This window comes from Nesoenas mayeri (assembly GCF_963082525.1).
Source record: "Nesoenas mayeri genome assembly, chromosome: 6".
NCBI classification, from domain to species: domain Eukaryota; kingdom Metazoa; phylum Chordata; class Aves; order Columbiformes; family Columbidae; genus Nesoenas; species Nesoenas mayeri.
The window spans coordinates 26,766,048-26,793,840 of NC_137545.1; the positions used below are offsets into that span (position 1 = coordinate 26,766,048).

The following is a 27,793-nucleotide window of genomic DNA, read 5'->3' on the forward strand; positions in this document are numbered from 1 at the left end:
ATTGTATAGATTAGGTGTCTCAGTTTAGGGATTGCTAAATGAATAAGACTGAGACTGTTCTTTGCAAACAAGGCATGCTTCTCGCCTCCCAGAAAATATGTAGGGAAACTTTTATTAGTGTGTTGAACTGATACATCACTGTGCATGTACTGAAAAGCCAAGGGAATTATCTTGAGCCTTATCAACTTAATCTCAAATACAGGGTTTTACACAGAAATAATTTTGCCTGTATTCTGGAGTAAGAACAAAGCAGCTTTTTCTTATGAGCATAGGTTCAGGTTGGAAGGCACCTCAGGGGATCTCTAGTCCAACCTCCAGCCCAAAGCAGCATCAGCAAAGAGATCAAGCCAGGTTGCTTAGGGCTGTACACAGTCTGGTCTTGAAAACATTCAAGGATGGGGAGTGCAGAGACTCTCTGGGCAATGCCTGCTGTCCTTGTGTCCCGTCAGAAATGCTATCATTTCAGTTTAGGTCTGCTGTCCCCTTCCCTCCAGCCACGCTGCTGTAAGGAGTCTGGCTCTGTATTCTTCATAACCTTGTCATAGCTATTGGAAAGCAGCTATTCCTGTGTTTGAGACAAAAATGGAGACAGATTACTCAAGCAGTTTAGAAAGAACAGAAAATGATTGTAGGTAGATTAGCGTGTAGGATAGGACTTCAGGTCTTTCTAGAAAATTCTGTGATGTGTTTTTCTTCAACAACAATAAATAAGCAGATAGCATTCAATTGTGATCTAGTAGATGTTTACAGGACTATGTTTGTTGCGTTCTGTTTTCTTACTATGTTAGGAACGAGAGTAATGGTAACCAAGGGAAATGTGTCACATACTGAATCCAAGAGAGGGAAATCTGTGTCCGAATCACGGAAGTCGTGGGACGTGTGGTGGCAGAGAGGGCAAGACAGCAGTTTCAGATCCTGCTTTGGAATGTTCTTGAGTGCCTTCCCTGGTATGACAGTGACTGAGAATAGGCCAAATCGAGCATATAGTGTTTACATCCTCCAGCCTCTTCCCTGGGGGATGGGGCAGGAAGAGGAGAGGGAAGGAAGCAAGGGATGATTGATGGCTTTTGAAAAGCTTTTCCCAGCAGTGGGGAAGGTGTGGTCACTCTATGCATCTCCAGTGAACAAAGCCCCCCTGTAGGTGTAGCAGATGTAAGCTTTGTCACCCCTTTGGTGACCAGAATACTGTGCAGAAAAATATTGTTCCTATTTTTTGTTTGGGAATACAGATTTGAGCAGAAATAGCCTGTCACTGTTAACATTTATACTGCTTTAAGACACTGTTTCAGCACTGAATCCCATTGCATCATCTGTGACCATGGGACTGTAAGACTGGAGCACAGATCGCCTACTATATGTAGTACATTTAGGGAAGGCATGAGCACACAGCTCCATTTCTATCAAACTGAGCCACAGGTACATTAACATATCAAGCAAATAACATGATACTGCTGCCAAAACAAACAGTCATATCCACCCTCTTGCCCCTGCCTATTTACTCCCATGCTACCTCCTCCATTACTCTGGCACAAGCAGTAGCACAGCCACATGCTGAACCAGACAGAGGAAATGATCTGGAAGAAAACTAACCTGATCAGAGAGAAAAAATGAAGGTTTCACCCAGAATAATTTGCTGAACCATTGCGTTTTCAGCAGTGATTCCAATTGATATTGTAAAGTGGGCATGAGGCTGCAGCCTTAACCAGACCAGGGAATATGACTTTATCCTAGCTCTAAGCCTCTGTGCTAACTTTATGCCAGCAGTGGGAATACAAACGATCCATGAAACAGCATGAAACAGTACAGACAGGCAGTACCTGATCTGGCATAAAGTCTGCCGGCACAAATTTATTCCATCAAACATTTTTCAATGGCAGTAATCACTGTGTGGCTGCAGTGCTTTTCATCCAGTACTAGCAGCCCTTAAACTTGTGTTATCAAATCCAGGCCAAACTGAGAGACATCCATTTTAGAACTTGAAAGAGAAAAAAGAAGGAAAGTTATGCAGAATGTAGTTCTGCCAAGTGACGGTGCTTTCCTACCGTCAGCTGTACTCTGATCTGTGGTGGCGATATATTAGGATACCAAAATAGTTGGTTATTATTTGTAGGGCACTGAGTAACTGAAGATTATGGCTTCTGTAGATACTGGTGTTGTCATATGGTGCTATATTACTTGGCCTTTCAGTAATGAACTACCTGGCAATTTTTTTTTTTTCCCCAGCAGTTTCCCATTGTCATGTTTGTGTGTGTGAGCCTGTGGCCGTGGTATTACCAGAAAGAGGAAGAGAAACCAAAAGGTGCCTGGTGGTGCATGTCCATACCAGAAAGCCTTCTGCAGTGTCACCAGTCAGAAACTCAGTGGCTTAACAGAACTATAACTTGACTTCTTAAAAACTGGATTACCAGCATCACTGGGGAATGTAAATGTAATAATGTAAACAATGCAGTACTCTGCATTGTTTACATTATTACATTTACATTCTCCAGTCAGGGAAGTTGGAAACCCTTTTTCTCTGTGTGTCCCAATCTTGTTACCTAAGAACTGTGATGTTTCCTAGGCCCTGGACCACCTCGGGGGTCGGGACCGAGCCGGGCGCACCTCGCGGCGGAATGCGCGGCACGCGGGGCCAGGCGCAACTTGCGCCTGGCCCCGCGTGCCGCGCATTCCGCCGCGGGCCCGCTGCCCCCCACCCCAGTCCCGCTTAGGCGCAACCATTGCGCGCCGCGGGGGCACCCGCCGCCCGTCGCCGCGCCTCCCCTGGCGCCGCGCCCCGCTCAGCACCGCCCCGCTCAGCACGGGGGCGGGGCGCGGGCGCCGTGCCTGCTCCGCGCTTCCCCGCTGTGGCGCGGCGCTCGCGCGCGCCCTCCCTCTTTCTGGGCGGTGGTTGGGGCCAGCGGGAGGTGGGAGCGGCGGGGTTGGGGCAGCCGGCGCTGGTCAATGAGAGCCCGTTGATGGCAGCCGGGGCGGCCGAGGCGGGGTAGGGTCGGCGCGGAGCGGGGGACCGGGGGTGGGGAGCGAAGAGCCGCAGCCGGCGGGGAAGGCACGGAGGCGGGGAGCGCCCTGCAGCCCCGCCGCGCCGCAGCCCGGCGGCCGCCAAAGTTGCTCCCCATCCCGAGGGGCAGCCGGGGATCAGGCGGGGCGATGATCTTCCCCAGCAGCAACAGCAGCGCGGCGGGCAGCAGCCGGACCCCGTATCGGAAGCAGGTAAGAGAGCTCCCTCTCTTGGGGGGGGGCTGTGGCTCCCCAACTCCGCTTTCCCTTCACACCCCCCCCGAGGTGCTGGAGGAGGAGTGGGGAGAGGGGTGGCGACTTGCGTGAGTTGCAGCTTGCAGCCTGTTAGCTTCTCGAGAGCTGGGATTTATAAAAATAAACTATTTTTACTTTTTTTTTCTTATTTTTTTTTCTTTCTTCCTCTCTTAAAAGCTGCACTGTGACCTTGCCGAGTGCCCAGGCGGCCTCTGTCGGGTGACCTTAGCGGCCAGGCCCCGCCGGGCGGTGCGGGGCGTGCGGCTGCCCAGGGCCGGGCGGTGTGGCCCCGCTGAGCTCGGCAACAAGTTAGAAAGGACCCGGTGTTGTAACACGGGCCGCAAAGCGAAACTTCGGGCTGGATGTTTTTCGCTCGGTGTGAAATGAGCGAAAGGGTCGCGGCGCGTGATTTTTTTCAAACAATCCTCCAAAAATCCGCCGCCGCGCTTCAGGCTTGCACCTTTTCCCCCGCCCTGAAGCGCACAAGGGAAATCCTGTGACATTTTTATGGGCAGACAGATCGCTCCGATAAGCTCAGAGCACTCGTATCTATGAAGCGATACTGAAAGAGGTATTTCTTTGTTTGTTTGTTTAGTCACTGGAAGTAAAATGGTTGAAATAGTTGGGTTACAGCCTTGCTGGGCCCTTGTCTCTTTGGCTGCACTTTGAATTTTTTTTTTCCCCAAAAAAACGTTGTCATTAATGCTACATTCCTTACTGCAAAGTGTGTTATTTTTCATGAATTCTTTCATTTAAAAAAGAAAAAAAAATTAAGTTCATTGGAAAGTGTGCTGTGTGTTTGTGTGCCAGAGGGTAAATGGAGTAGAGGTCACTGACGAGCTCCCAGCTTGACAAAGCTTGCCAAAAATACTATGGCAGGCTTCTTTCCAGGTGAGGAAAAACCCTTCTGTGTCTGCTGCCCTTAGCAGCTGAGACAAGTAATTTGAAGGGCTCAGTTAGCAATACTGGGGGAGTTGTCCAGTTTTGCTCAGGGTCAGAATTCATTAAGAGCAGAAGTAGCAGATTGGATCTTGCTGCCACACACAGTGGAGAGTTTCCTAGAAATAATGGGGATATGGGCTTAGAAATTTTGCACTCTTGGTGTGTAGTTGGAATGGCGTGTGATCAGTGTCGCTAACCTGTGTGACAGTGGAAGTTAAACTCATATTTTCTTGAAGCTTAAATGAAAACTATTTCCTTTCTCCTCCTCCCTTGTTTTATAGAAATATCATTTTGATAAGAATTGCTGGTGTGTTATCTCAGCAGCACTCTGAAGATGCTGCCTAGCAGTGCGTGGAGTTATCTTTGTATCTTGTACTCAAAGTGTTCAAGTCCATACATAATAAAACAAGCTTATTGTGTGTGCTGGTTTTGGTTTGTTTTTAATAAATGCCCTGCATTACGCCCACACTGGTGATCTTGTCTGGTGCTTCTGCATACTTGGTAAATGAAGCCAATTTATTAGATACTATTTTCTTACTCTACCTGAAAAGACCATTAATTAACGAAGGCCCCTTGGGTGCTGGGCAGGGTGGGAGCAGGAGCAGAGGGCAGCATGGGGAGGCCTGTTGCTGGTAGGGGTGTGTTTTGCGTGTGGATGAGAGTTCACTAGCTGGTCTGGAGCAGGCTGATAAGATGCTCTTCTTTTCACAGTGCACTCCTTAGATTGGAAGAGCTGAAAGGGCTGACTGAATCGGAAAAACAAACAGACCCTTTTTTCCCCAACAGGCAGAGAAAGAAATGAATGTGGGGGTATTATGTGGGCTTAAGACCCCGGGTACCAAAGGTTTCTTTTGTTAGTGTGTAGCCATTCTCTGCTCAAACACTTCCTACATAAGGAGCAAGGGCCTGTGCCTTTCTCCATTTAAGTCCATGGAAAGCTCCTATTAACTTGATTCATGTAGACTAAGGTTGTTTAAAGATTGACTTTCTGATCTCCCTTTCACTCAGGCTTCACCTGCAGGGGTGAGCTGATGTCAAACAGTGCTGAAGAGTGTTGTGAGCCTAATTTTTCAGCTCTTGATAATTAAGAATAGTCGAGATTAAGTCTCCCTGTGTGCTGCGTAACCCATATTCAGACAAATGAATTGTAATTTTCTTTAGTCTGAGATACTAGGTGCTGTTAGTGTAGGAAAAGTAGTCTACCATCGTCTCTGGAAGGGGAAACTAGATTTCCTATGCTAACAGCATGTAGGGTATGAAGCTGGAAAAAAAAATCAAATAACTTTAAAATGAAATTAAAAATCTTTGGAGTAGTTTATATGCTTCTATTAGTACTGTAACATACGTGATATCGGAATGGTATAAGAGCACTTCAGTGTTAGTACTTTCCTGTTACGTTTTTAGGGGTCTACAACAGATTCAGATGGAAAGATGAGTGATCTATGGTTAAAAGGCAAGGCGCTACTCCTGATTTAAGGGACTGTAATGTAATGTGAAATTCTGCCTTTGTTTAAAACATTGACAAAATACCAGTTAGCTACAGTGGGTCCAAAGTTTTGCCCATGTTCTCTTTTTGTTTTCCCAAAGAACTATGTTTTGTTTTATAAACGAATCTGTGCTTATAGTATTACGTTTGTTATCTGCTATATCTATTTCAATGTGTAGCTCAGGCATGTAGGAGCCAGTTGACATCCTTGGTTTCAGGTTATGTTCAATTGGGTGGTGCCTAATCTTTTTCTGTCTCTTTCAGAGTACTTGTAAGAACACTACAATATGGTCTCTAAAGTTATATTTTCAAACGGATTTCCTGTGTTATGGGTAGACAAGCATATTAAAATACTTGTACCAGGCTTAAAAGTTAGATGTTGCTTAAATGAGTGGCAGCTCATCTGAGAATTGGCTTAAAATGCAGATTCAGGTCTAGATAAAGAATGGAAGCCATACAGTATCTGCAGTAGTAACCTATCACAGCACTCATGGCCAAGTGTCCTATCTGGAAAAGTTAGGCATGAACTAATATTTTTACTAACAAGGTTACTTGTGCTATGCAAAGAATACACATGTGCATTGGTAACGTTAAGGAAACAAAATGACATATGACATCCTCCTTAATGCAGGCTTTCTTAGCTCTCAGTTTGTGTGTGCTGAGAACGTGATGATTCTCTGTCCCTCCTGCTTTCGTTATTCTCATGCAAATCTGGAGGCACTCCACTGATGTAAATATTTCTACATTCTGTAAAATTATTGTAAATGGAAAATTAGGCTTTCTCCTGCCAGCTGCTCCTCAAATCCACAGAGCTAGTGCAGCTATTTGATTAGGGATTGTAAATTGCTTTGTTCAGGGAGGTGTCTCTGCTCTCAGATTTCTCCAAGAGGAAGCCAGCAGCGGCTCTGGGGGCCGGGAATGGAGGCGAGCGCGGGGTCCCACCTACCGCAGCCTGGGTGCTCGGGAAGCCCAGCATGCCTGTGCCTTTTAACAGCTTTATCCAGTAACAGTGGTTCTTGTTACCTTTCGGTGAGTGTAATGTTTATCTCGCCAGTGTAAGGAGATTTACATAATTTGCTGCTTTTGAGCAGATTAACTGGGCGTAGCTGCATGTGAGGAATTTAACACTGATTTGATGTTTGGCCTGTGCAAAGAGAGACATACAAAGTTTTTGATTAATCTTTTCATGCATATTAACATCAAGTGCCATGACACAGGTTGGGTTTTGTTAAAGGCTGAAGATTATGGTGGGTTTCTAATGATGGCTAAACGAAGAAAGTTTTTGCCAATCTTAGGCTAAAAATGTAGATTAGATTTTCACTCTATCTGTAGGTTTAAAGTAGCAGGAAACTACACCTGTAATCCTACTTTATTATTTCCCAGCTGGTGCTGTGTGTGGTGTCTGTGTGTGAGAAAGAACCTCATTAAACTTGCAAGACCTGAGCACGGTCATAACTCAAAACATGCAGCTCCACATGCAGCCTGCAACCAGACCGATTTGACATTACACCTCTCATGTGCATACACGGTGCTCTGGGGGAGGCTGAGGAGCCTAAAAATGAACTTTGGTTACCTAAATAAATGTGGTTAGTTTATTTTAGTTTCTTTCTTTCAGAACCATAAGAATTATGTTGCTCTGTATCATCAGCTTGTGCTGACAGAGTCTGTTTCCCCTTGCATTACATACTATGTTAAAGGATCTACCTGGGTTTAACAAGACTTAGCTCTTATATTAAGTACCAGCTATTTTAAATTTTTAAGTGCATCTCTAAGAATGTTTGTGAAGTTCTCCTTTACTCTCAAGGGAGCAAAACTGCTCAGTCAGTGGGTTTCTATATTTGTAACACAAACGTGAATGAAAGAAGTAGAAGGAAGGACCTTATCTTGTCAGGCATGATGTTGTAAATTATGAAAAGCAATATGATTGTCTTATCAGTATTAGCAATTTGAAGTTTTTGTTTAGTGTTTCTAACATGGTGAATAATGTATTTTTGTCTCTTTGGAAGTGTTATTGTTTAAAGTATGTATCTTTGCCATTAAGCTTCACATGGAAGGGAAAATAGAAGCCTGTGTCTTGAACATCTGCTGGTTTGGGTTCATTTTTTTTTTCCCTGAAACTTCCAACTGTTAAAAAATTTTGCTTGAGTTAACACATTTCAGAAGGGTTAGGTCCTTTAAACTAGGATTACTGGCAGGGAGGAGAGGGGAAGGAAGGAAGGGAGGGAGGGGAAAATCCTTTCCTGAGAGCTTGAAATGGCTCCTAAAACATCCGCACAGTGCTGCAACCATGTAAATAAAAATAGTGGTTGTTCGACATGATAGCTGTTTTGGGCTGCATTTTTAAAAACCTTACAAGTCTTCCTTGAAATTGATCTTTGCTTGTTACATGAGATGGTATATAACAAAAGAAGTCTGTGGAGAATAGGAACTCTTTTTACTGGCTTTCCCTCACGGCTGTTTCTAGCTAATTATGAATGTTTTTCCTTGTTTCTACATCAGATTATTTTTAGAACAACTTACTTAGGGACACTGTGAAGGCTTAGGAAGCTGTAGTCCTAATGAAGAGGTGCATGGAGGTGTTTTGATCTTGAATGAAGGTTGTTGGTCAGAAGTTTTCTAGAAAGCCAACAGAACCACATTTAAATGCTCTCAGAAACTTTGTTGAAGTAATGGTTACTTATTTTGCATACGTTTCAGAATTGCAGTGTCCTGTGGTAATTATAACAGCCCTGCAGAAGCCACTGTATTTGCAGCTTCCTGATGCAACAGGAAAGGGAAGGGATGAGTTACAAATAGAGGAGAAATGTGGGGGGGAACCATGGCTTAGATAAGAACAAGCCTTTCAACAAAAAATCATGTGCTGTAGGGGTGGTTACTGGGATTAGCACAGGTTTAGCTCTGTTTCCCTCAAGACACTGCAGTTAAAACAGTGTTGCTGCAGCTGTGTGTTGACACAGAAAGTAGTTTTTAACTGCAGTTCAAGTAGTTGAGTGCTGGTGAGGGATTGCTTTAGGCAGATTCAAGATCAGCTGGGTTCATGTCAGTGTAAGTTAGTTATTTATAGCAGTTTAAATTTAGTAAGATTTGTTACAGTTTATGTAAATGGCCTTTTTTAACGATAAAAGTTTATACCAATTTTAGGGCCTAACCTGTGCACTAAGATGCTCTGGCTTAAAAATATCCAGCAAGTATTTTGAAGTGTTATAATATCTTCAAAACAGAAACATAGTTATAGCACTTAATGTCTTTTTCTGTATTTGGTGCAGAATGATGATATATCAGCTCTATAGTCTATGCAAAATAAAAAATGATAATTAGAGATATGTACAAATAGACAATAGTATAATGCATAATAATATGTTTTTGTTCATGCGTCCTCATAAAAGCAGTGTTGTTTGCATAACCATGGTAGTTTAGGAAATCACTGATGTGTGTCTTATTTGTTTAAAGCATTCTGCTTTAGAAAAATGATGTGTCAAATAGAGCAGGTGTTTTGATTTTACTTACCTAGTTGGTAGAACTGTAGAACTTGGTGATCTTGCAGTGGAAAGAAATAGAGGATTGTCCTGGGGAGCCTCATTTGGGCTTCGCTTGACTTGGTACCTTGGATTTGACTTGCTTACTTGGTTGAAGAACAGCAGAAACAGCAGGTACGGTGAGCATCAGACTTAGTCTAGCCTGACATTGACCTGTTTGTGAAATGAGATACTTCTTTACAGCAGCTAAATATATGTAACTTTATATTTCATTATTGAGTCTATTTCTTGACAGTGTCTTTCATTAGCAATGGTACTTTCACACCTTATTCTAAGTGTTTTTTTTCTGTTTCTCCACTTAGATGAGAAGGGGATTTATTTCTTTCCTTACCTTCTATTGTGTTTTGTTCTTTTATATCTGAATCTCCTCTACCATATGGTGCTTTGCTTCAAGGAAGTGGAAACATGACTCCTTAGGTTAACTACAGCTTATATATTGTCATCTGGCTACTACAGTGTAACAATGTTATAATTCAGTCCTTTAGGATGGCCGAGGTACTTGTGTGGCACTTCCATTTTTAGTGTGCTTGGGGAATGAAGTCTAGGATTCAGGTGCAACTTTGTGTGTTACTGGGAGCTTTTCTCAGGATTGTTGGTCCCTGCAGGACACTTCTTTCATGTCTGAGGTGTCTCCAGCTCCCACTGTGGTTCAGTGGAGGAGTATCCAGTTATCTCTGACAAACTGAAGCAATGTTTGTAGATGTTTGACTCCTCCAAGGTGATTCAGAATCCTGTTTTAGGGTTTGTCTGACCCACAGGAACATCATTAGGTTGTGCTCATGCCACTGCAACAATCTGAAATCACTCAAACCACCAGGCAGGTGAGAGCAGAATCAGATGCAGATCCTTGTTTACAAATCCATAAACAAAAATATAAAATTCTTAAAACTGAGGAATGGAAAAAAACCTCTGTAAAATGGTGGTAGAGGACCTGAAATTTTCTTTTACTTTGCATGCAGCTGTCTGGCAGACAACCTCCAACCTTCCCAGGGGGACTGATTATTGTGCAACCCTATTGCCTCTGGTTGTGTTCAGAGAAGACGCTGATTTAAGGCTCCATATTTCCTTTTATTTTTGGCACATTTGAAGGGTAAGGGGTAGAGGTTTCTTTTTACTTTTTAAGTCTGTGACTCTTTCACTCAGCCTTCTTTCTCGAGACCATAGGTTGTTTTTTCCTGCATTGGAAGTAGTAATGTCTCTTGGGCTTCGCCAGGTGCGATGCTGCCTGTGCAGACTTTGGAGTGCCTTCAGTGGAGCTCTGAAGAGATGGTTGATTTGTTGCAAAAGACATTTTATGCTATGATGGATTAATTTCAAGTCTTCTCATGTTTTTATTTCTACCTACATGTATAATTTGCTAATAATGCTTTAAACAGTTGTGTAACAGATTGTACTTGGGGCTACTTTTGGAGTGAGGGAGACCCTGTTATTGGAGCCACTGCAGGTGACTGACAGCTGTGCCCATCTTTGAGGATGGTCATGGTGACCCATTTTAAACCATTTGTATTGCTACATGCATGTGTTTGCTCTGGCTTCGTTTAGCTATTGACTTATCTAAGATTTTCAATAATCTATTATGACAAATAATTCTTTAACACAAATTTCTACTGTACATTACTTCTTGTACTTTAATTTGGCCCTCTGCGGCTGTGCAGTGGGAAGGAGGGACAGAACGGGTATGCTGGGCATCTGAGGATGCATCTCATGGCTGGGAAGGTGCCTCCTGTGAGCCCGGGAAGGCAACACCCCCACCAGATCAACCTGAGCTTCGGCAGAGCCAGGCACAGTACCACAGATTTCTGTCTGGTATGAAAGCAGCCGCCAGCAGGATGAAATCCTTTGAAGTGTTTAGTGGTCTGTCCTCCAGATGAGTTCAAGAAGAGTTCTAAAAGTGTGGGCCTGAATTTTAAGACTCTTGCTTATGCCAGCGCATATTTACATACCCAGTGGTGCCACTGCCTGCAGTGAGACTACTGACATGAAAAAAATGCTTATTGAGACAGAGAACCAGAAGACTTTTGAATTTCCCCAGTGAGAAACCTGAGATGAACATTTGGTGTATCCTACGTTTGGTATAGTATTAGACTGACATTCAGCTGAATCAAACAGTATTTAAATTACTTTAATATTATTCCATCCAATCTATTTGCCTTACGTGATCCTCATTATGACAGTACTTGTGCGTATTTAGTAATACTTCTATGTGATTTGGGAAAAACATTTCAGTTAGGTATTAAATACAACTGCTTAGCTACTAACCTTTGAAACAGGAACCGTTCTTGGCTTTTCTTCGGCATTCCAGGAGATGTAGCTCACAAGGCTACTTGTGAGAAGTGCTTACCCAAACTGGGTTTTTAAAAAAGCATTTCTGCAGTGCTTAGCTTAAACTAAAAGATAAAGGATAGCTGTTAGTTTATTGTCGTAGGGCAATGGTGCTTCCAAAGCACATGTATGCATGTAAGTATTCCAGAATTAGGGACCATTTTGAAAGGAGAAAACTGGCAGCATCATGCAGTACTGAGGAACTCTAGAGCATGTTTGAAAGCTTGTGTAATTTTTATGATGAAGAATACCAAGATGCGATTCCCTATGTAGAATTTCAGTTGGTTAAAGGTAATAGTGAAATTTAGGGCACACCATGGCACCAGTAGAAGAATGCAGTGGTTTTTTTTGGTTGTCTGAAGTTCCCTAGGAGCTGCTTCCATTCCCAGTTCCAATATTCCACAATCCTATGGAGGTTAAATGCAAGATGGAAATGGTTAACCAAGTCATTCATTGTTTCAGCATTGTGTTGATATTTTAATTGCTGTAGTGACAAAATCAGGTTAACTTTTGAACCAGACTTTGTCAGATTGCCAACAAACATACTGTTCTTAGATCTGTCAGATGTGCACTGTCGTGGTCTCGGGGAAGTCACAAAGGGCTGGAGACTGGTTTAGTCATTAGAAAAGGCACTTTGGCTTTTCATGTAACCATTCTTTACATGTTCTGATGTGTTACTGGGAATTCCCTGCTCTGAAGCTTCTGACCATTTTGTGCTTTCTGTTTTAATGTTTCACTTGCAACTTCTTTGCTGTAGTATTGTTGATGTGTGGTTTTGTATTCCAATATGTAAGATGATAGAATGAAAGATTTAACCTATCTGCATGTTTAATCCTTGTATCAAAAGACCTTTTTTGGTGTAATACTTCTCTGATGACCCTCTTTTGAAATTACTGAATCTTCAGAGCTGGTTTCCATCTCCACCTTCCTCCCCTGAAGTAAGTTCTATGTTAAGTCATTATCTTGGGTGATAATAAAAGTCCTGGGTCAGCCACATCTGTAAAGTTTATTCAAGGACAGTAAAGGTATTAAGATGGTAACATGAAGTTGAAATTGTCCTGTCAGCAATATTTTGGATAATCTTGGGTAGACTGTTTAGGTTTGGCTCTTCAAAAGGTGTTTGTTAATACTAGTTTCCTTCCTCCCATGGATTTTGTACAGAAATATACTAACATCCAGAAATGGGTCAGATATTACAGCACTTAGGACTAAATATCTTATATATGTGTGTGTGTGTATATATTTATATATAGTTATATACATTTAAGTCATTCTCTAAAGCTGAGGACAGAGCAGTTTATTCCAAATGATAAAGGTTTGTGTTCAAGTTCTGCCTGTCATTTACTGTGTGAGTAGTTTCTTTACAGTCTTATGAGAATGTTCATGTCAATACTAGTATTGATATTCTGGATTAATAACAACAGCAGTGTTTGTTTTGGCAAGAAACTGGGCTGGTAAAACTGTCTAGAACTCTAGTTTTAGAAAGGAGTAGATGTTGTTTTTCTGTCTTTATTTCGAAGCAGAAATTCAGTGTACAGTAAGCCAGAGTTCAGCCATTAAAATATTACTCAGAACAGGAATAACTCCATGAAGTTCTGCAGGTTGAATTTTGCAGGATTTTTATCTGGGTAGCGTTGGTGGTTTTGTGGCCTTATCTTTCCTACTAAATTAACTCCTTTTTTTCCCTTTCATCTGTGAAGTCCTTATTCCAATATTCTGCTGTCCCATTTTACTTCTGAAAGCCAATTAAAATGCATAAATTCAAATAATTGGTTTATTCTTTTAGGAAATGCAATGCGTGGTCTTTCAACTTTAATTTACTGTGACTGTTGTAGCAAACTAATGATGACTTACAAGATTATTAGTGTTGAACATCCAGTGGTTGCACAGATTGATAACCTGCAAAGGTTAGATTGCTGCTAAGAAAAGTGGAGCTGTATGTTCTTATTAAAAATAGAATTCCTTGAAATTGCTCTCAATGTAGGACAGCCTGAAAGCAATTGCTCAGGACTGTAGTTGTGCAGTAGGTAGAGCCAAGTGGTTAATTTATCTTAAAATGTTAGCTGGGCAGATTCCCTTTCACTGCCGTGTTTTGTAGTCATTATCAATTCCAAGTGTACTTGTGTACTTATCAAAAGTATTTTCCTTTATAACTTTCCAGTGTGTTCAGGAGCATGATTCCTCACCTGAGTTCTTGTACCAGGGGCCAGAACGTGACTAATAAAGCTGTGGATGAATTGGGTTCTGTGCCCAAATGAAGAGGTTTATTTCTGACTGGTGTTTGACATGGTGTTCATTGTCACCAACCATACAGAGCACCAGACGTGGTTCAAGTGAAATGTCACCTGTCAGAGAGGGCCCGTCTCGTGCCCAGGTCCTGCAGCTGTGTGCCAGCTGTGCTCAAGTGTGGCTTGATGGCTGCACAGGCTTCTAAATACATGGGTGGCTGCTGTAAGCACGACTTGTATCGCTTCTGCAGTTTTGAGCTGTGCTTGTTTGTATGTCTGAATTATACTATTGTTTGTGCTGCCAGGACCACTTAATCTTGGCAGTCAAATTCCTTGTATATTTAAAGTGTTGTGTTAGCAGTACATCTGGAAGCTTTCCTAGGTGTTATCTAATTCTTGTATTTTTTCATTTCAGAATTAACAATGATGTCTAGTAGTGTCTATGAAAATGATTCATTATGCAGTCAGACATTCACCCCAGCAGCTATTTGGAGTGTTACTTCCTTTAACTTTTATGATGCACCAAGGAACAGCATCCTACATTTGCTCAGCATACTGTTGCTAAATATTTGTAACTTAACTTCAGAGCTAAGTTTCTGGATGTAAAAGGAATAATTCATTATCATGCACTGTGAAGTCACCAACGTTTTAATTTTAGAATAAGTCATACCGTGTTGCATGAGTTTCAGATATCTGAATGACGTTCCTAACCACTTAAACCCACTTTTATCTCAGAATTAAAAATCTCTCGGAGTCAAAAATTAGCTGCATGAGTTAAAACTGTAGTTAACAAAAAATAGTTTATATCTTGATTCAAACGAAGACTGAAGTTTCAAATTAGAAGGCAAAATGCAAGGGAAATAGAGTATTGTACAAGTGAGTTAGAATAGCTCGTCTGTCTGCATTATTCAAATATAAATTTCAGATTTCAAGAACAGGAAATGATAAAACAGACTAAGTACACAGGTGTTTTGGAAGTGCATGCGAAAGGATTTTGGAAAATATTGTCATTTATAAGGAGAAGATAGAATGTTTTCAGCAATCTGAAAGCATTGAATCCAGTAAGTGATAAGCATCTACTAAAACATCATCCTTTAAAGAATGAAGAAAGACTGACTTGGGTTTGTTTCAGCTAAGGTTGTAAGGAAAATCTGACCCTAAGGCCAGAGTAGCATTGCTGCCTGTGATACGTATGTGGGATTTCACCAAAGGTTTAGCAGGCAGGTTTGTTCACGCTGCTTGTTGCCTTACTTGTAAGTCTTTGTTACAGACATAGGTACCACAGGTATTTACTGCAGTTGTCCTAGTTTGTGTATGGAAAACCAAAGTTTGTTTAATTCCTGATTGTTTTGACAGCCTAATGTTATTTTGTTGCTACTTTTGTGAGTCAGCAGCTATGGTAAAAGAAGCAATCTGAACTTTTTTTTTCTTTTATTTTGTGAGTGGGACACACTGGGTGCGGGGCAGGAACAGCTGTAGGGGCAAGGCTGGTGCATTTTGGCAGCAAGTTCAGCTCAAGCTGTTCCTTGAGCTGCCATCTCTCACACTTGTGGCTCTGGGGCAATCCAGATCACAGAGCTGATGCAGTTGAGATGCACAGGACCAGCAGTTGCCTCTGTTGCACTTTGGTCTTCTCAGCCAAACTGAGGGAGAGGTTGGCTCGAAAGCTGAACTGCCAACAGGGCTGGCAAAGTCATCTTTGTTCTTTATTTCGTTCTGCACCAAAGCCAGCTTATCAGACCAGCAGATCTAACCACCAGTGTTAAAGCTCTTTGATTTCCTTATACCACCCTTTTCCTTTTCCTTTTCCCTGTCTGCACATCCTAGATCTCTCACAAAGTGCGGTTGCTACTTCACAGCTTTATCTGGAGTTGACTTGCCGTGTTAAGACACCCTATCAATAACGCTTGAAAGATTTCCGTGCTCTGTGCTGTTTTTAGTTGACATGATGCCATGTTCAGACCATCAAAGGTTAGTACAAACAAATCATCCCTAATGTGCAACTAGACATCTGCTGTGGGGAGCTCCACCAGAAGTTACCTACCCTTGGAAACCTTGCCCTAGTGTTTATGGATGAATCTTCAGTTTTAATCTTGCCTACCTTTACAACTTCAAGAATTTCATCCTACTGAAGGAATACTGGTTTTTTTATTTATAAAGAGAAACAAACTGCTATTTATAAAAGCAGACTCGTGCTGGACTTTGCTATGTTGATTTTAGCATACTCCTTACTGTGTTTCATCAAGTCCCCAGATTTGTTGTGTTCACAGTATTGTGGTGAATTGCCTTAGTGTATGAAAGGACTCCTTATCTATGCGTCCTTGATCACTTGCATTTAGGAAAATATTAATTTTTTTAATAACTTTGCAGAGAGAGTATTAGATTTACTAATTGGTTAGATTCCCTAACTACTACTTTTAAATTAAATGTGTCATGCTCCTATTTGTTAAAATTCGAAAGAGATAATCTTAAATCAGTGCTCAGCAACGTTGTGCTTTAAACAGACTTCTAAAGTCAACTTTTCTGGGCCATGGAGGTAGACGTGCTGCCTGAACTGGTTTTTATCAAGCAAAGCAGAAACAGAGCGGTTTTGCTAGAAACAGCCTGGATCTGTTGAGGCTGATGCCAAGCAAATGCCAGCAAGCTCCACTTGATCGAAGTTGAATGTCATTAAATAGTATTTGTAGTATACTAAGAATTGTGTTCTGGAGTATCCTACTCCCTCTTCCCTCAAACAATGCTGGAAAAGTGATCTCTCCATCAAATATGCTGGTAATGAAACAAGTGATATATGTATTACTGTAACATAAAAACTATCCTTAAAGAAACGTAGTAAATGCTCTTGTGCATAACAATTGTCTAGCTGGGGAAAGAGAAAGGTGTCAGAGATCATAATCACTGTGCGCTGTGAGGTGCAAAAGGTGTACTGACTGGAAATGTGAGAAGAAAGTGCTTCCATCTAACTTCTAGGAAGCTAAACCAAGCTACAGTTGCAGGTTAGTAGTTTATGGACATCTAGAGACAAGAATTATGCCTTCCTTGTCTTTTCCATGAGAAAATTTTCCAAATGTCAACATTTTCCTTGTATTCTTTGTAGCACGTAGTTTAAAGAAAGCAGATCATAAAAGCTTGTGGAAGGAAAAAGTAGAAAGTTCGTGATAATTGTCTCAGTCCTCAGTCTTCAAACAACCTGGAGTTTAATTCAAGATTCAAGTAGATGTGATACACAAATCTAGAAGACCACAGATATAACTGCTTTATGTATGCATACTCACACACATTCACTTTTGCAGGATGGTGATAAGAAGTCAGAGAAACAACCATAATTTCTTGCTGCTCGCCTAGCTACGTTTTCTGCTGCTAGTGTTTGCTGATCAGCTGGGCCATCTTAAGTTGTCTGTGTGACTTTAGCAGCATTTTCTGTAGTAGCAGCAGCTGCAGGATAAGTGTTGTTTGGTATCTGAACAGTTCATCAGCTGGATGAGCTGTTCTTTTTTCTGTCTTTCCCAGGAGTTAAACATAGCTGCTTTCGTCATGCTAAACTGATTGTATTTTGCTCTGTGGTGCCTGTGCACAGGTAAAACTCTGTGTGCTACATAGGAGAAAGCTGTGTTAACCATTCTGGGGATGACAGACCACTCTTTCTTTTCCTGAAAAGCAGACGGTATCCTGTCTGTGACTATATTATGTCATACATCTGTAGAAAATGGACCTTTTATGCTATTTATGCTGGATATGCTATAGTGAACATTTGGCCAAAAATGTTTGATGTGCTTGGCTTTGGTGTGGCTATGTAACAGTGCAAGATCATCTCTGAGGAATGTCAAATTTCACTGGTATCCACTGGCACCAAAAATTTAGAAACAGTTCTCCTTGATGGTAACACCTAGTTGTCCAGCACACAGCTTTCTCAGCTCTTGCTTTAAATCACTTTTGCTGGGTATGAAGTGTACTTAAAGTTGTTAGCATGCATGTAACTGCACTGATATAGTTGCATTAATGCAAGTTGTTGGTCAGTATTCCTGCTATGTCACACCCAGGCTGCGGACACTGAAGCCAGACACTGGCACTGAAGTTTGCATGGGGTTTGCAACACTCCTTCCTGAATGAGAAACGATGCAAGAGTAAAATGTTTTAAAAGCAATGAAGTTCAAATCCAGTTCTTTTCTAATGGGATTTGAGCATCTATGTTTTATTTTAAGAAGCCATGTAGAATCTCAAGAGTAATTTAGAAGACTTTGGGAATTTCATTTGCAGTCTCATTCATGCTACATATGGTCTTGTTAAAGGCAAAGAAAATTGCTATATGTGTTGCATGTGCAAACCAAGCAGACTTTGCTCCCTGGTACTCTACAGGGAAACCCTATGTTGAAAAGTTTTGCTAACATTATACACTTGTGTCTTCTGGTCTGTCAGCTTTATACAACGTTGAAATGTGTAAAACTCTGGACAGGTTTTCAGCTTGTGTAAATGAATGCAGAACCGCTGTTTGAGAGATCTTTAAATTGAAGTTGCTGGGGTAGAGGGACTTCAGTTTATCCCACTCCTCCCAGTTCAATGCTAGTGCCAGCAGTAGGTGCCCAGAACCTGGAGAAGGATAACAGGACAGTAGGAGAGCACCTGAAGAGCAAGACAAAGGAATCCCAGCCACTCCAGCCAGTAAGCCAGCTTCATTTGAGGCCCAACTTAAATGCTTCTATGGAAACACATGTAGCATGGGCAGTGTACAAGAGGAGTGAGAGATGTGCAGATGCCTGCAGGGCTGTGAGCTTATTGGCATCATGGAGGCTGGGATGGCTCCTTTGTCTGGAGTGTTGGAATGGAAAGATACAGGCTCTTTAGGAAGGACAGAGGAAACGAGGAGAGGGTGTTGCCTTCTGTTTCATTGACCAGCTGGAGTGCATGGAGCTCTGTCTGGGGATGGATGAGGAGATGACAGAGAGTTTATGGGTCAGGATTAAAGGGAGGGCAGGGACAGGTGACATTGTAGTGGGGGACTGCTACAGGGCACCCAGCAAGGAAGACCAAACGGGTAAGACTGCCATTAGACAGATAGGAGCAGCCTCGTGTTCATAAGCCCTGGTCCTCGTGGGGAAATTGAGCCACCTCGATATCTGTCGGAGCATAAGCAGAGCATAAGCAATCCAGGAGATTCCTGGAATGCATTGATAATAGCTTCCATCTTCAAGTGATAGAGAAGCCAATGAGAAGAGGTGCTATGGTGGACCAGGTAGCCTGGGAGGAATACAGATAAATTGTCTGAACAAGCAGTGATCAGGTTAGGAAAGCTAGAGCCCTGATAGAGTTAAATCTGGCCAGGGACATCAAGGGCAACAAGAAAAGCATCTATATGTACATCAGTGATAAAAAACAGACTAAAATGCGGGCCATCTCTGGAAGGAAATGGGAGACCTGGTTACTCAGGATATGGAGAGGCTGAGGTACTCAATGACGACTTTGCCTCCATTTTCACTGGCAAGTGCGCCAGCCACACTGCTCAAGTCACAGAAGGCAAAGACAAGGACTGGGGAACTGAAGAACCACTCACTGTAGGAGAAGATTGGGTTTGAGGCTATCTAAGGAATCCAAAGGTGCACAAGTCCCTGGGACCTGATGAGATGCATCTGTGGGTCCTGAGGGAACTGGCAGATGAGGTTGCTAAATCACTATCCATCGTATTTGAGAAGTTGTGGTGGTTCAGTGAAGTTCTCACTGACTGGAGAAGAGGAAACAGCCCTCATTTTTAAAAGGGGAAAAAAAGAAAGACCCAAGAACTACAGGCTAATTGGAAAGACACAGGTTCCACGGATAGACCACTCGGTAGATAAGGAATTGGCTAGATCATAGAATCATAGCATGTCATGAGTTAGAAAGGACCCACAAGGATCATAGAGGCCAACTACTATCCCTGCATAGGACAACCCCAAAATTCACTCTGTATGTCTGAGGGTGTTGTCCAAATTCTTCTTTAGTATTGTCAGGCTTGGTGCCATGACTGCCTCCCTGGGGAGCCTGTTCTGGTGCTTCACCACCCTCTGAAAAAATGTTGCATTCAGAGAGTTGTGATCAACAGCTTGATATCCAAGTGGAGACCAATGATGAGTGGCGTTCCTCAGGGGTCTGTATTGGGACTGGTGCTGTTCAACACCTTTGTCTGCAACACAGACAGTGGGACTGAGTGCACCCTTGGCAAGTTTGCTGACAACACCAAGATGTGCAGTTGACGCACTGGATGGAAGGGATGCCATCCAGAGGGACCTTGACATGCTGGAGAGATGGGCCTGGGTGAACCTTATGAAATTCAACATGGCCAAATGCAAGGTCCTGCATGTGGGTTGGGGTAATCCCAAACACAAGTACAGTCTGGGTAGATAATGGATTGAGAGCAGCCCTGTGGTGAAGGACTTGAGTGTGTTAGTTGATGAGAAGCTTAAAATGATCCACCAATGTGTGCTTGCAGCCTGGAAAGCCGACAGTATCCTGGGCTGCATCAAAAGAAGTGTGACCAGCAGGTTGAGGGAAGTGATTCTCCTCCTCTTCTCTGCTCTTGTGAGACCCCCCCTGGAGTACTGCATCCAGCTCTGGGGCCCGCAGCATAGACACGGACCTGTTAGAGTGAGTCCAGAGGAGGGCTGTGAAGATGATCAGAGGGCTGGAGCACCTCTCCTGTGAAGAGAGGTTGAGAGAGTTGGGGTTGTTCAGCCTGGAGAAGGCTCTGGGGAGACCTTATAACAGCCTTCCAGTACTTAAATGGGGCCTACAAGAAATCTGGAGAGGGACTTTTTACAAGGGCAGGTGGTGACAGGGCAAGGGATAATGACTTTAAACTGGAAGAGGTAGATTTAAACTATATACAAGGAAGAAATTATTCACCATGAAGGTGGTGAGATAGTGGAACAGGCTACTCAGAGAAGTTGTGGATGTCCCATCCCTGGGAGTGTTCAAGGCCAGGCTGGATGGGGCTTTGAGCAGGAGGTGTCCCTCTGTGTGTGTGTGTGTGTGTGTGTATGTGTTAACCTGAGCAACCACAATAGCTGCTCACTCACTCCCCTCCTTACGCATCAAATAGGGGAGAGAATTGAAAGGGAAGGGAGAAACTTGCATTGAGATAAACACAGTTTAGTAAAATAATGAAACACAAATATACTACTAGTAAATACGTACATATAAAATAGAAATAGAATGTAAAATAAAAGATACTCAATGCAATTCCTCATGAACTCTGTCAGCACTGAGCAGCCAGTCCCAGGAAACAGCACCTGGTCCCGACAGCTGACCCTGGTGAGAAAAGAGAAAAAAGGCAGAAAGGCCCAGAGGTCTCTGCAAAATGGCAGGATGGCAAAAAGCCAAACTAATGAAAGTCCTGAACAGAATTCCCCCAACAGGTCTCTGTCCTGGCTCAGACTGAACGAGGAAAAGAACTTAGCTGAAAGATCCTGACTCTCCTTAAATATGAAGCATGATGCTAATGGCATGGAATATTATTGATCAGTCTGGATGCCCCTTCCAACTCAGGACATTCTATGATTCTATGTCAGTCAAGTTCTGCCCCTTCCATGCCCTCCTTACTGGCTTCCTCACACCTGTGGGCAGAGCACTCAGAATGTCCTTGGCTCTCAGACTAGAGCAACTGAAATCATTAACTCTGTCCCGGGGTTCTACCTTTTTTTTCTCAAACTAAATCTAAACAATGACCGTGCTAGCTATGAAAAAATGGTTTCTAACTGCATGAAGAAAACTAACTTGTTTTTAGTCAAACCAGCACACTGCTATATTAGTTAGACCTGGAGACACAGAAATGCATTGGATAATTAGAAAAGGAAGAACATTTGCAAACTGAGTAGGAAAGATAAAATATTTAAATGGATGTCTACTTTATAAGTTGTGCAGCTCAAGAGCCTGCTCATGGAGTCATCTGGGTTCAGTCTCGATGATTCAGTCTTGCAAAACTAGCTTCTTTTTCTGCAAGGTTTTTCTGACATGCCACGTTTCCTGCAGCTGGAGATGCTGGCTGCAGTGAAGTGGGTGTAGTCTGTCAGAGAAAGATTAAGATTTAGGAGTGTAGAAGAAAGGGCCAGAGTCAACTGCCTGCACTGTCCCATCTATATTGTCAAAGAATACATCAGGAGAAGCTGGAATAATCTGGGATATACTGTATTGGGCTACCTATAAAATACTGGATGGCCTTGCCAAAAAAGCACGTACATCCTTTTCAAAACAGAATGGAGGGATGCTCAATAACAACACAGCCACTGTGGTGGGCGTAGCACACTGCCTATAAGGAACCAACAATTGTAGACAAAGGGATTTTGATAGGAATTAACTCCCTTGTACATGGTTGGGCACAAGTTCTTAAATTTATTTTTTAACTTGAATAAACAGAAAATGACATAGCAGATCCTGTGTCAGCCAAAAGAGCCATCTGTGGTCTAACCCTGTGACAAACAGTATAGCAATAATTCCAATGCCACCAACAGTGTGGAGTTTGCCAAAAAAGCAGATGCTTCTTTCAACATGCATCTTCAATGTGGTGCCGTTTCTATCCTATAATTGCTGTCTATGGAGGGAAGGTGGATAGAATAGTCAGATGAGCAGAAAGATGAAATTGTAGTTTGGAGGGACAAAACAAGAATTGGGAAAATAATAGCAAAAAATAAAAAAAGAAACCCTATAAAATTAATTTTGAGGAAAAGCTGAAATAAAGAACTGCAGAGTTTTCATATGTGCTTCATGAAACCTGTGACACTTTTTAAATAAGAGACAATACTTGCAAGAGCTTATCAGAAATCTTAAGTATAATATAATGTGGAAGAACAGTAAATAATACTTCAGAAACATTTCTGCAGAGTTTTTAGCTTTTGAAAAGAAAACCTTTCCTTCTCTATTATTTTAAAGAACTAAAGGTTGGCCCAACATACTGTTTTTTACTGTACTGCCACTCTTTTTGATACAGATACTCCAACAGGTCTCTGAATAAGCCGTGGTGAGTATCTGTGTGTCTACTGTGCTATTTTTTAATGTGGTACGTAGACTCATCAACAACAGCTTTATGAAATATATAGACTTAGCTGGACTAAGTATCAAAATACAGTGATGGATGGCATCCTTAATTGTTGAGGAAAGAGGATGGCCAAATGAATGTTGCATATTTGCTACTTTTTGAAATTAAAAACTTAATTACCTACTCCCATAAAAATATGCATTTTAACATATCATGAATGGAAATACTTGAAAACTGTAAGTATTCAGTCCCATTGAGTATTGTCTGGCCTCATTTGTTGACACTGGAGGCAAGACTTCACAACAAGTAATGACAAAAAAGGTGAACAAAACAGCAGTTGAGCTGGAGATCTGCATTCTTCTAACAGAAGAGTCGATTCTCTGAACAAAAGTAACTGTCTTGTGTGATGCAGGAAAGTCTCACTGCTGGAGCTTAGTTTTGCAGGATTCACTCACAGAAATGGTTACCTGCTGTCTCTTATTTTCCTAGAAGGAAGCCAAAAAATTCCCAGAATAAATACAGATCTCTCATTTTCCATATATTTAAGACCCACCTGGTGCTGCTGCTTTTGGTGTGTTACTTTTTGCCATTACACTATAAATGCAATGAGAGGATAATACATATTATTTATTTTCAGATCTCTGCACACATTTTTCCAAATTCCATGAATAAGACAAATAATTGCCCTGTTTCTTTTGCATTTTTAATCATGGGAGATGTCTGATTGTTTTTAGTTTTTCCTTAAAAAAAACCCCAACAAAACAAAACAAACAACAACAACAAAAAAAACCAGCAGGAACTTTCTATTGTCCTAACCAACAGCATTTTCTACTTTGAGGTCTGCTTTCTGATCCTCAGTTTTGTTTAGGGTAACTTCACTCATTAAGCAGTCCTTAAACAAAAAGCTTCTGAAGCACCATGAATTTGAGGACTAGGGAAGAGGAGGAAGCAGTAGGATGGATGATGCCTTCCAGTGTGCCGTTTGCTCTGCTTCCTGCCCTCCGGTGGCTGCACACACTGAGAAGCTCAGGAGTTTATGAAGTAGCTCAGAGCTTGTGCTCTGCTCCAGCCTGCACCTCACTTTCTGCTACAGAGTGCCTGACAAAGGCAACCACTGATCCAGGCAATATTTCTCTATTTTGCTGATGAGAACGTTATGTGGGACAGTGTCAGAAGTCACAGTCAAGATCTCTAGATATTTATTGCTTCTGCCTTATGTACTAAACTGGTTGCACTGGCAGTGAAGAAAATGAGGTTATTTTGGTGTGATCTGTTACTGTTTGCTTTTATAGTCCTTTTGTTATCTTCTAAATTCTTGTAAGCTGTTTGTTCAATAATTTGTTCCAGAACATTCCCAGGAATTGAAGTTGGGCTGATGGCTGTGAAGTTCCCTGCGTCTTCCTCTTCTCCTTAAAAAATAAAATGAATTAAAAAAAAATTACAAGATGCTCGATGACTGACAGAGAAATGAAACTATACATTGTAGTTCTCTGTGTGCCACCTGCAGTTTGGCTGGATGTTTTTTTTCTTGTCCTGGGCATTCAACAACTTTGATGAAGCAGAACAATTGACTGAAAACTTGTTCTTTTCTTGGATTTTTCATCTGCTTTGTGCTGACACCTGAAGAGTTTTTAAATGGTGGTAGTGAGTAGGAGTTTCCTGTTTAATGATTGCTTAGACGGAGTCCTGTATACAGTGCGAAGAAACCATTATGGTCTAGTTTAGGGATCTCTGAACCTCTTAATCGTTTGAGCACCAAAATAGTCACGTATCCGAGAGGCATATGCAAATGCTGCATTTCTGCATTTTTCCCCTTAAACCTCATAGCTGCTGCCTTCAGTGCTCTAAGAAACCCTCCATGTGCTTATCTATGGCATTTCATGGATTCCACGGGAAATATGGCTCATGCCACTGTGTGGGACCTTCCTGCTCGCATGTGACCCAGTGTGGCCCCTCTCCCATCACGCAACCTGAGACATGAAAAGGTTATTGAGTCAATTTTTTGACTTGGAGTCTTTGAAGTATTGTCTTTTGAGCTGCCATTGAAGTGTTTCTGAGCTGTATGTGGTTTGCCAGCTCTGATGTGACCATCCCTGGTCTGGTCTTACCTACTGTATGACACAGGAGTTAACTGCTAAGTTAACTGCTGCTTCAGTTGAAGCATTTCTCCTACCAGTGACATCTTGGATGTTTCCTGTTGCGAAGAACGTTGTAAGATTTTATACCCTGCTATTAATGTGTACCAACAAATGTGTAATGCAAGGGAGGAATTATTTTTGTTATTTGTATTTGCTGTCATGTGGTGGACTTGTTACCTTCCAGAGGCTTGCATAAACACATTAGTGTATGAGTTAAGCCCCTCTCAAAATGGATGTGTTTTCTTCTGATTGTAAATTGAATCCTCAGGCTGGAACAAAATCCTTAACATGGTCTGGGGATTGAGTACCATTTTCTCTCTGGATCCTGAGCTTGACTGCTTTCACTGAATGAAGTAGGACTGTGTGTTTACCAGAGTCAAGAAGGAAGTTGGCAGTGACTTATTTGGTGTCTATTGCTCAATGAGTGTCTAACCACAAAAACATGTACATTCTTTTTGGTCCGGTAGATCTTAGTACTAAGCTCTCTTTCTTCAGTTACTTCAGAGTCTTGACTTTCTTTTTATATTCTCTTAGTGTAGACTAGCCATTGGATTTCTGCAGCCCATTCAAGTGTAAGAAACTAAAACTCAAATATTTTGCTTTTGATGTGTCTGATTCTGTCATAGCTAGGGCATGATACCAATGTGTTGTTTCAGACGATTGTTCAGGGAATCCAGGTATAAAACTGAGAGGGCAGAGGATGCTGTGATTCATAATGATCAGGCAGAAAGGTTGACAGCATCTGCAAAGGAAGACGGCATAGCTCAGTTCAGCACTCCCGTCTACTTTGTCATACCTCTTGTGCTGTGGTATGGCTAATTTCGTGTGTCCAGCACCTTTTGTCTTTGGACTGGAAAAGTCAGTCAGTGGATCACTTAAAAATCCCTGACAGGGGATAAAGTCAATGGAGCAGGTGAGCTCCTGGGAACTCTGAAGTTTTTTCGTTATCAGTGAGACTTCAGAAGAGCTACCTGAACCAGGAGGAGCTTCCTGCATCCATTGCTTGCTCTGGTGTTGCAGTCTGTCCTGCCATTTTCTTGGAGAAAAAATGGTTCAGTAGCATCAGCAATGTAGCCAGGATTATGCTCCTACTTTATCAAGTGTCCTTATAAAAAGGAAATAACAGATTTGGACCTTTGTTTCATTATTAGCAGAAGGTCGCTGCTGCATTAAGCTTTAATATGTATAATTTAAATAGTATTGGTTCCATCTCCTGTAAAAATATGGGAATGTGACATTTTGTAACAAGCTGAAATGGTTTAAGTCAGTACTTTCTCTTGTTAGTTACTTTCTGGTGAGTTCAAGTTTAGTCCTGCTATGTTGTTGTGGAGGTTCATTTGTCCTCAGCATCCTGAGGAAAAGGAAGCAAAATAGCAGTCAGTAGAGAGAGCTTGGGTTATAATCAGAATACTTTCGGGGTAAAATTGTTAGCATCTGAGCTGTGACTAAGAGTTTATACTAGACTTTGTCTTGTTTCATTGCTGATAGAGCTACTCTTCATGAAGATCTTTTAAAAAGGAAGCTGAGAAAAACACCTACTCGCTCCTGCATTTCTGTATTTCAAGGGAGGGATTCTTAAATGGCTCAGAAAGAAGGTGTATTTACTGCTTTCCTGGATTTTACTGCAAATGTTTCTTGCTCTTGCTGGCAAGATGGTTCAAATTAGTTAAAACACAATAGACTTAATAAAAAAAGTCAAAGTGAAAATAACTTTTGGTTTTTTACTTTCTTAGATACCTTATTATATCCATCTATGTTTTTGTTTCCTTTTATGTCACTTTAATATGGAGAAGACTGTCAACTGTATTTAGGAAAATAGTTTTCATAGGACTTTGCAATAGCATGGACTTGGCTATAACATACAGGCAAGAAAAAGAGCATAACCCTTTATTTTTATCTTGCAAAGCTCCTCTTAAAACTTAGGAGTTAAAGAATAAAATTAAAGCTGAAAGGCCTTTTTTTTTTTTTTTTTTTTTTTTTTTTTTTTTTTTTTTTGTGAGTACTTGATTCTCAAGCTGTTTATCGCAGTCCATCATTATTGCAACGGCAGCTGTAGTATTTTGGTCATAGTTTTTCCATGCCAAGATAATGGAAGGTTTAGACAGCTTTTTGGGAGAAACCCAGGGCTGGGTCTCCAGGTGCTCCTGGCCTGTCTGGGCTATTTCGTAACAGGGGAGAGTCTGTGCTTGGTGCCAGCCTCCACCCACGGGGTCCGGCATCTTCCCAGCTCCTAGTTGTTTCTGCTCCATCTGGCTGGAGCAACAACACCCGTCTTTACTGTCTAAAGGAAGATGGAAGAAGCTTGGATCCTGGGTGTGCACATAGCTGTGTATGATCACAAGACACGGTATCTGTGGCCGCAGCCTTGAGCAGTAAACCAGCCCTTGCTGGTATAGCCGTGTTGACTCTTAGAGCATCGCTGTGAGACTGTGTTCTTTACCTGCACAAAGAAAATTTAAGGTCAGTGGTTTAACTGAAGGAAATGGTGCAGGTCGCAGGGTTTTCCAGTCCTGACAAGGTTTTCAGCAAGAGTCTAGAGGACCCAGCTTCTGAGATTCTCTACGTTTTATGTGTGTTATACTGAAAATGCTTAGAAAGCAGCTGACTTGCCGAAACATCTTGTGACAAGTGCTGACAGACTGAAGAACAACAGCTGGAGAACCTACCCTGAGGCAGGAGATGTGAATACAACAGCAACAGATCTTTCTATTTCTACTGGTTGACTCATGTCCACTGAGAACTGGATGTGGAGAGGCCTCCAGAAATTCAGATTTTCTTGCCATAACATTGCAAACATGACGACAGAACCCATGAAATAGGATAGTGCAGGACAGGACACTCAAAATGGCATCCCCACTACAGCCATCAGTTTGCAGGGTTAGACTAAATGA

The 27,793-nt window shown here is 41.9% G+C and overlaps 1 protein-coding gene across 2 annotated transcripts in view; it reads left to right on the forward strand.

Annotated features, from left to right (window-relative positions):
* Window positions 1-2,966: 2,966 nt before the first annotated feature.
* The window catches only part of RBMS1 (RNA binding motif single stranded interacting protein 1), a 96,884-nt gene continuing 72,057 nt past the window's right edge, over window positions 2,967-27,793 (forward strand). The window contains exon 1 of one of the 2 annotated variants that reach the window (XM_080346747.1): window positions 2,967-3,207. In XM_080346747.1, the coding sequence (XP_080202873.1) occupies window positions 3,145-3,207 (63 nt within the window). In that variant the 5' untranslated portion in view covers window positions 2,967-3,144. The remainder of the gene's footprint in view (window positions 3,208-27,793) is intronic. The other variant, XM_080346746.1, reaches the window with a different exon arrangement.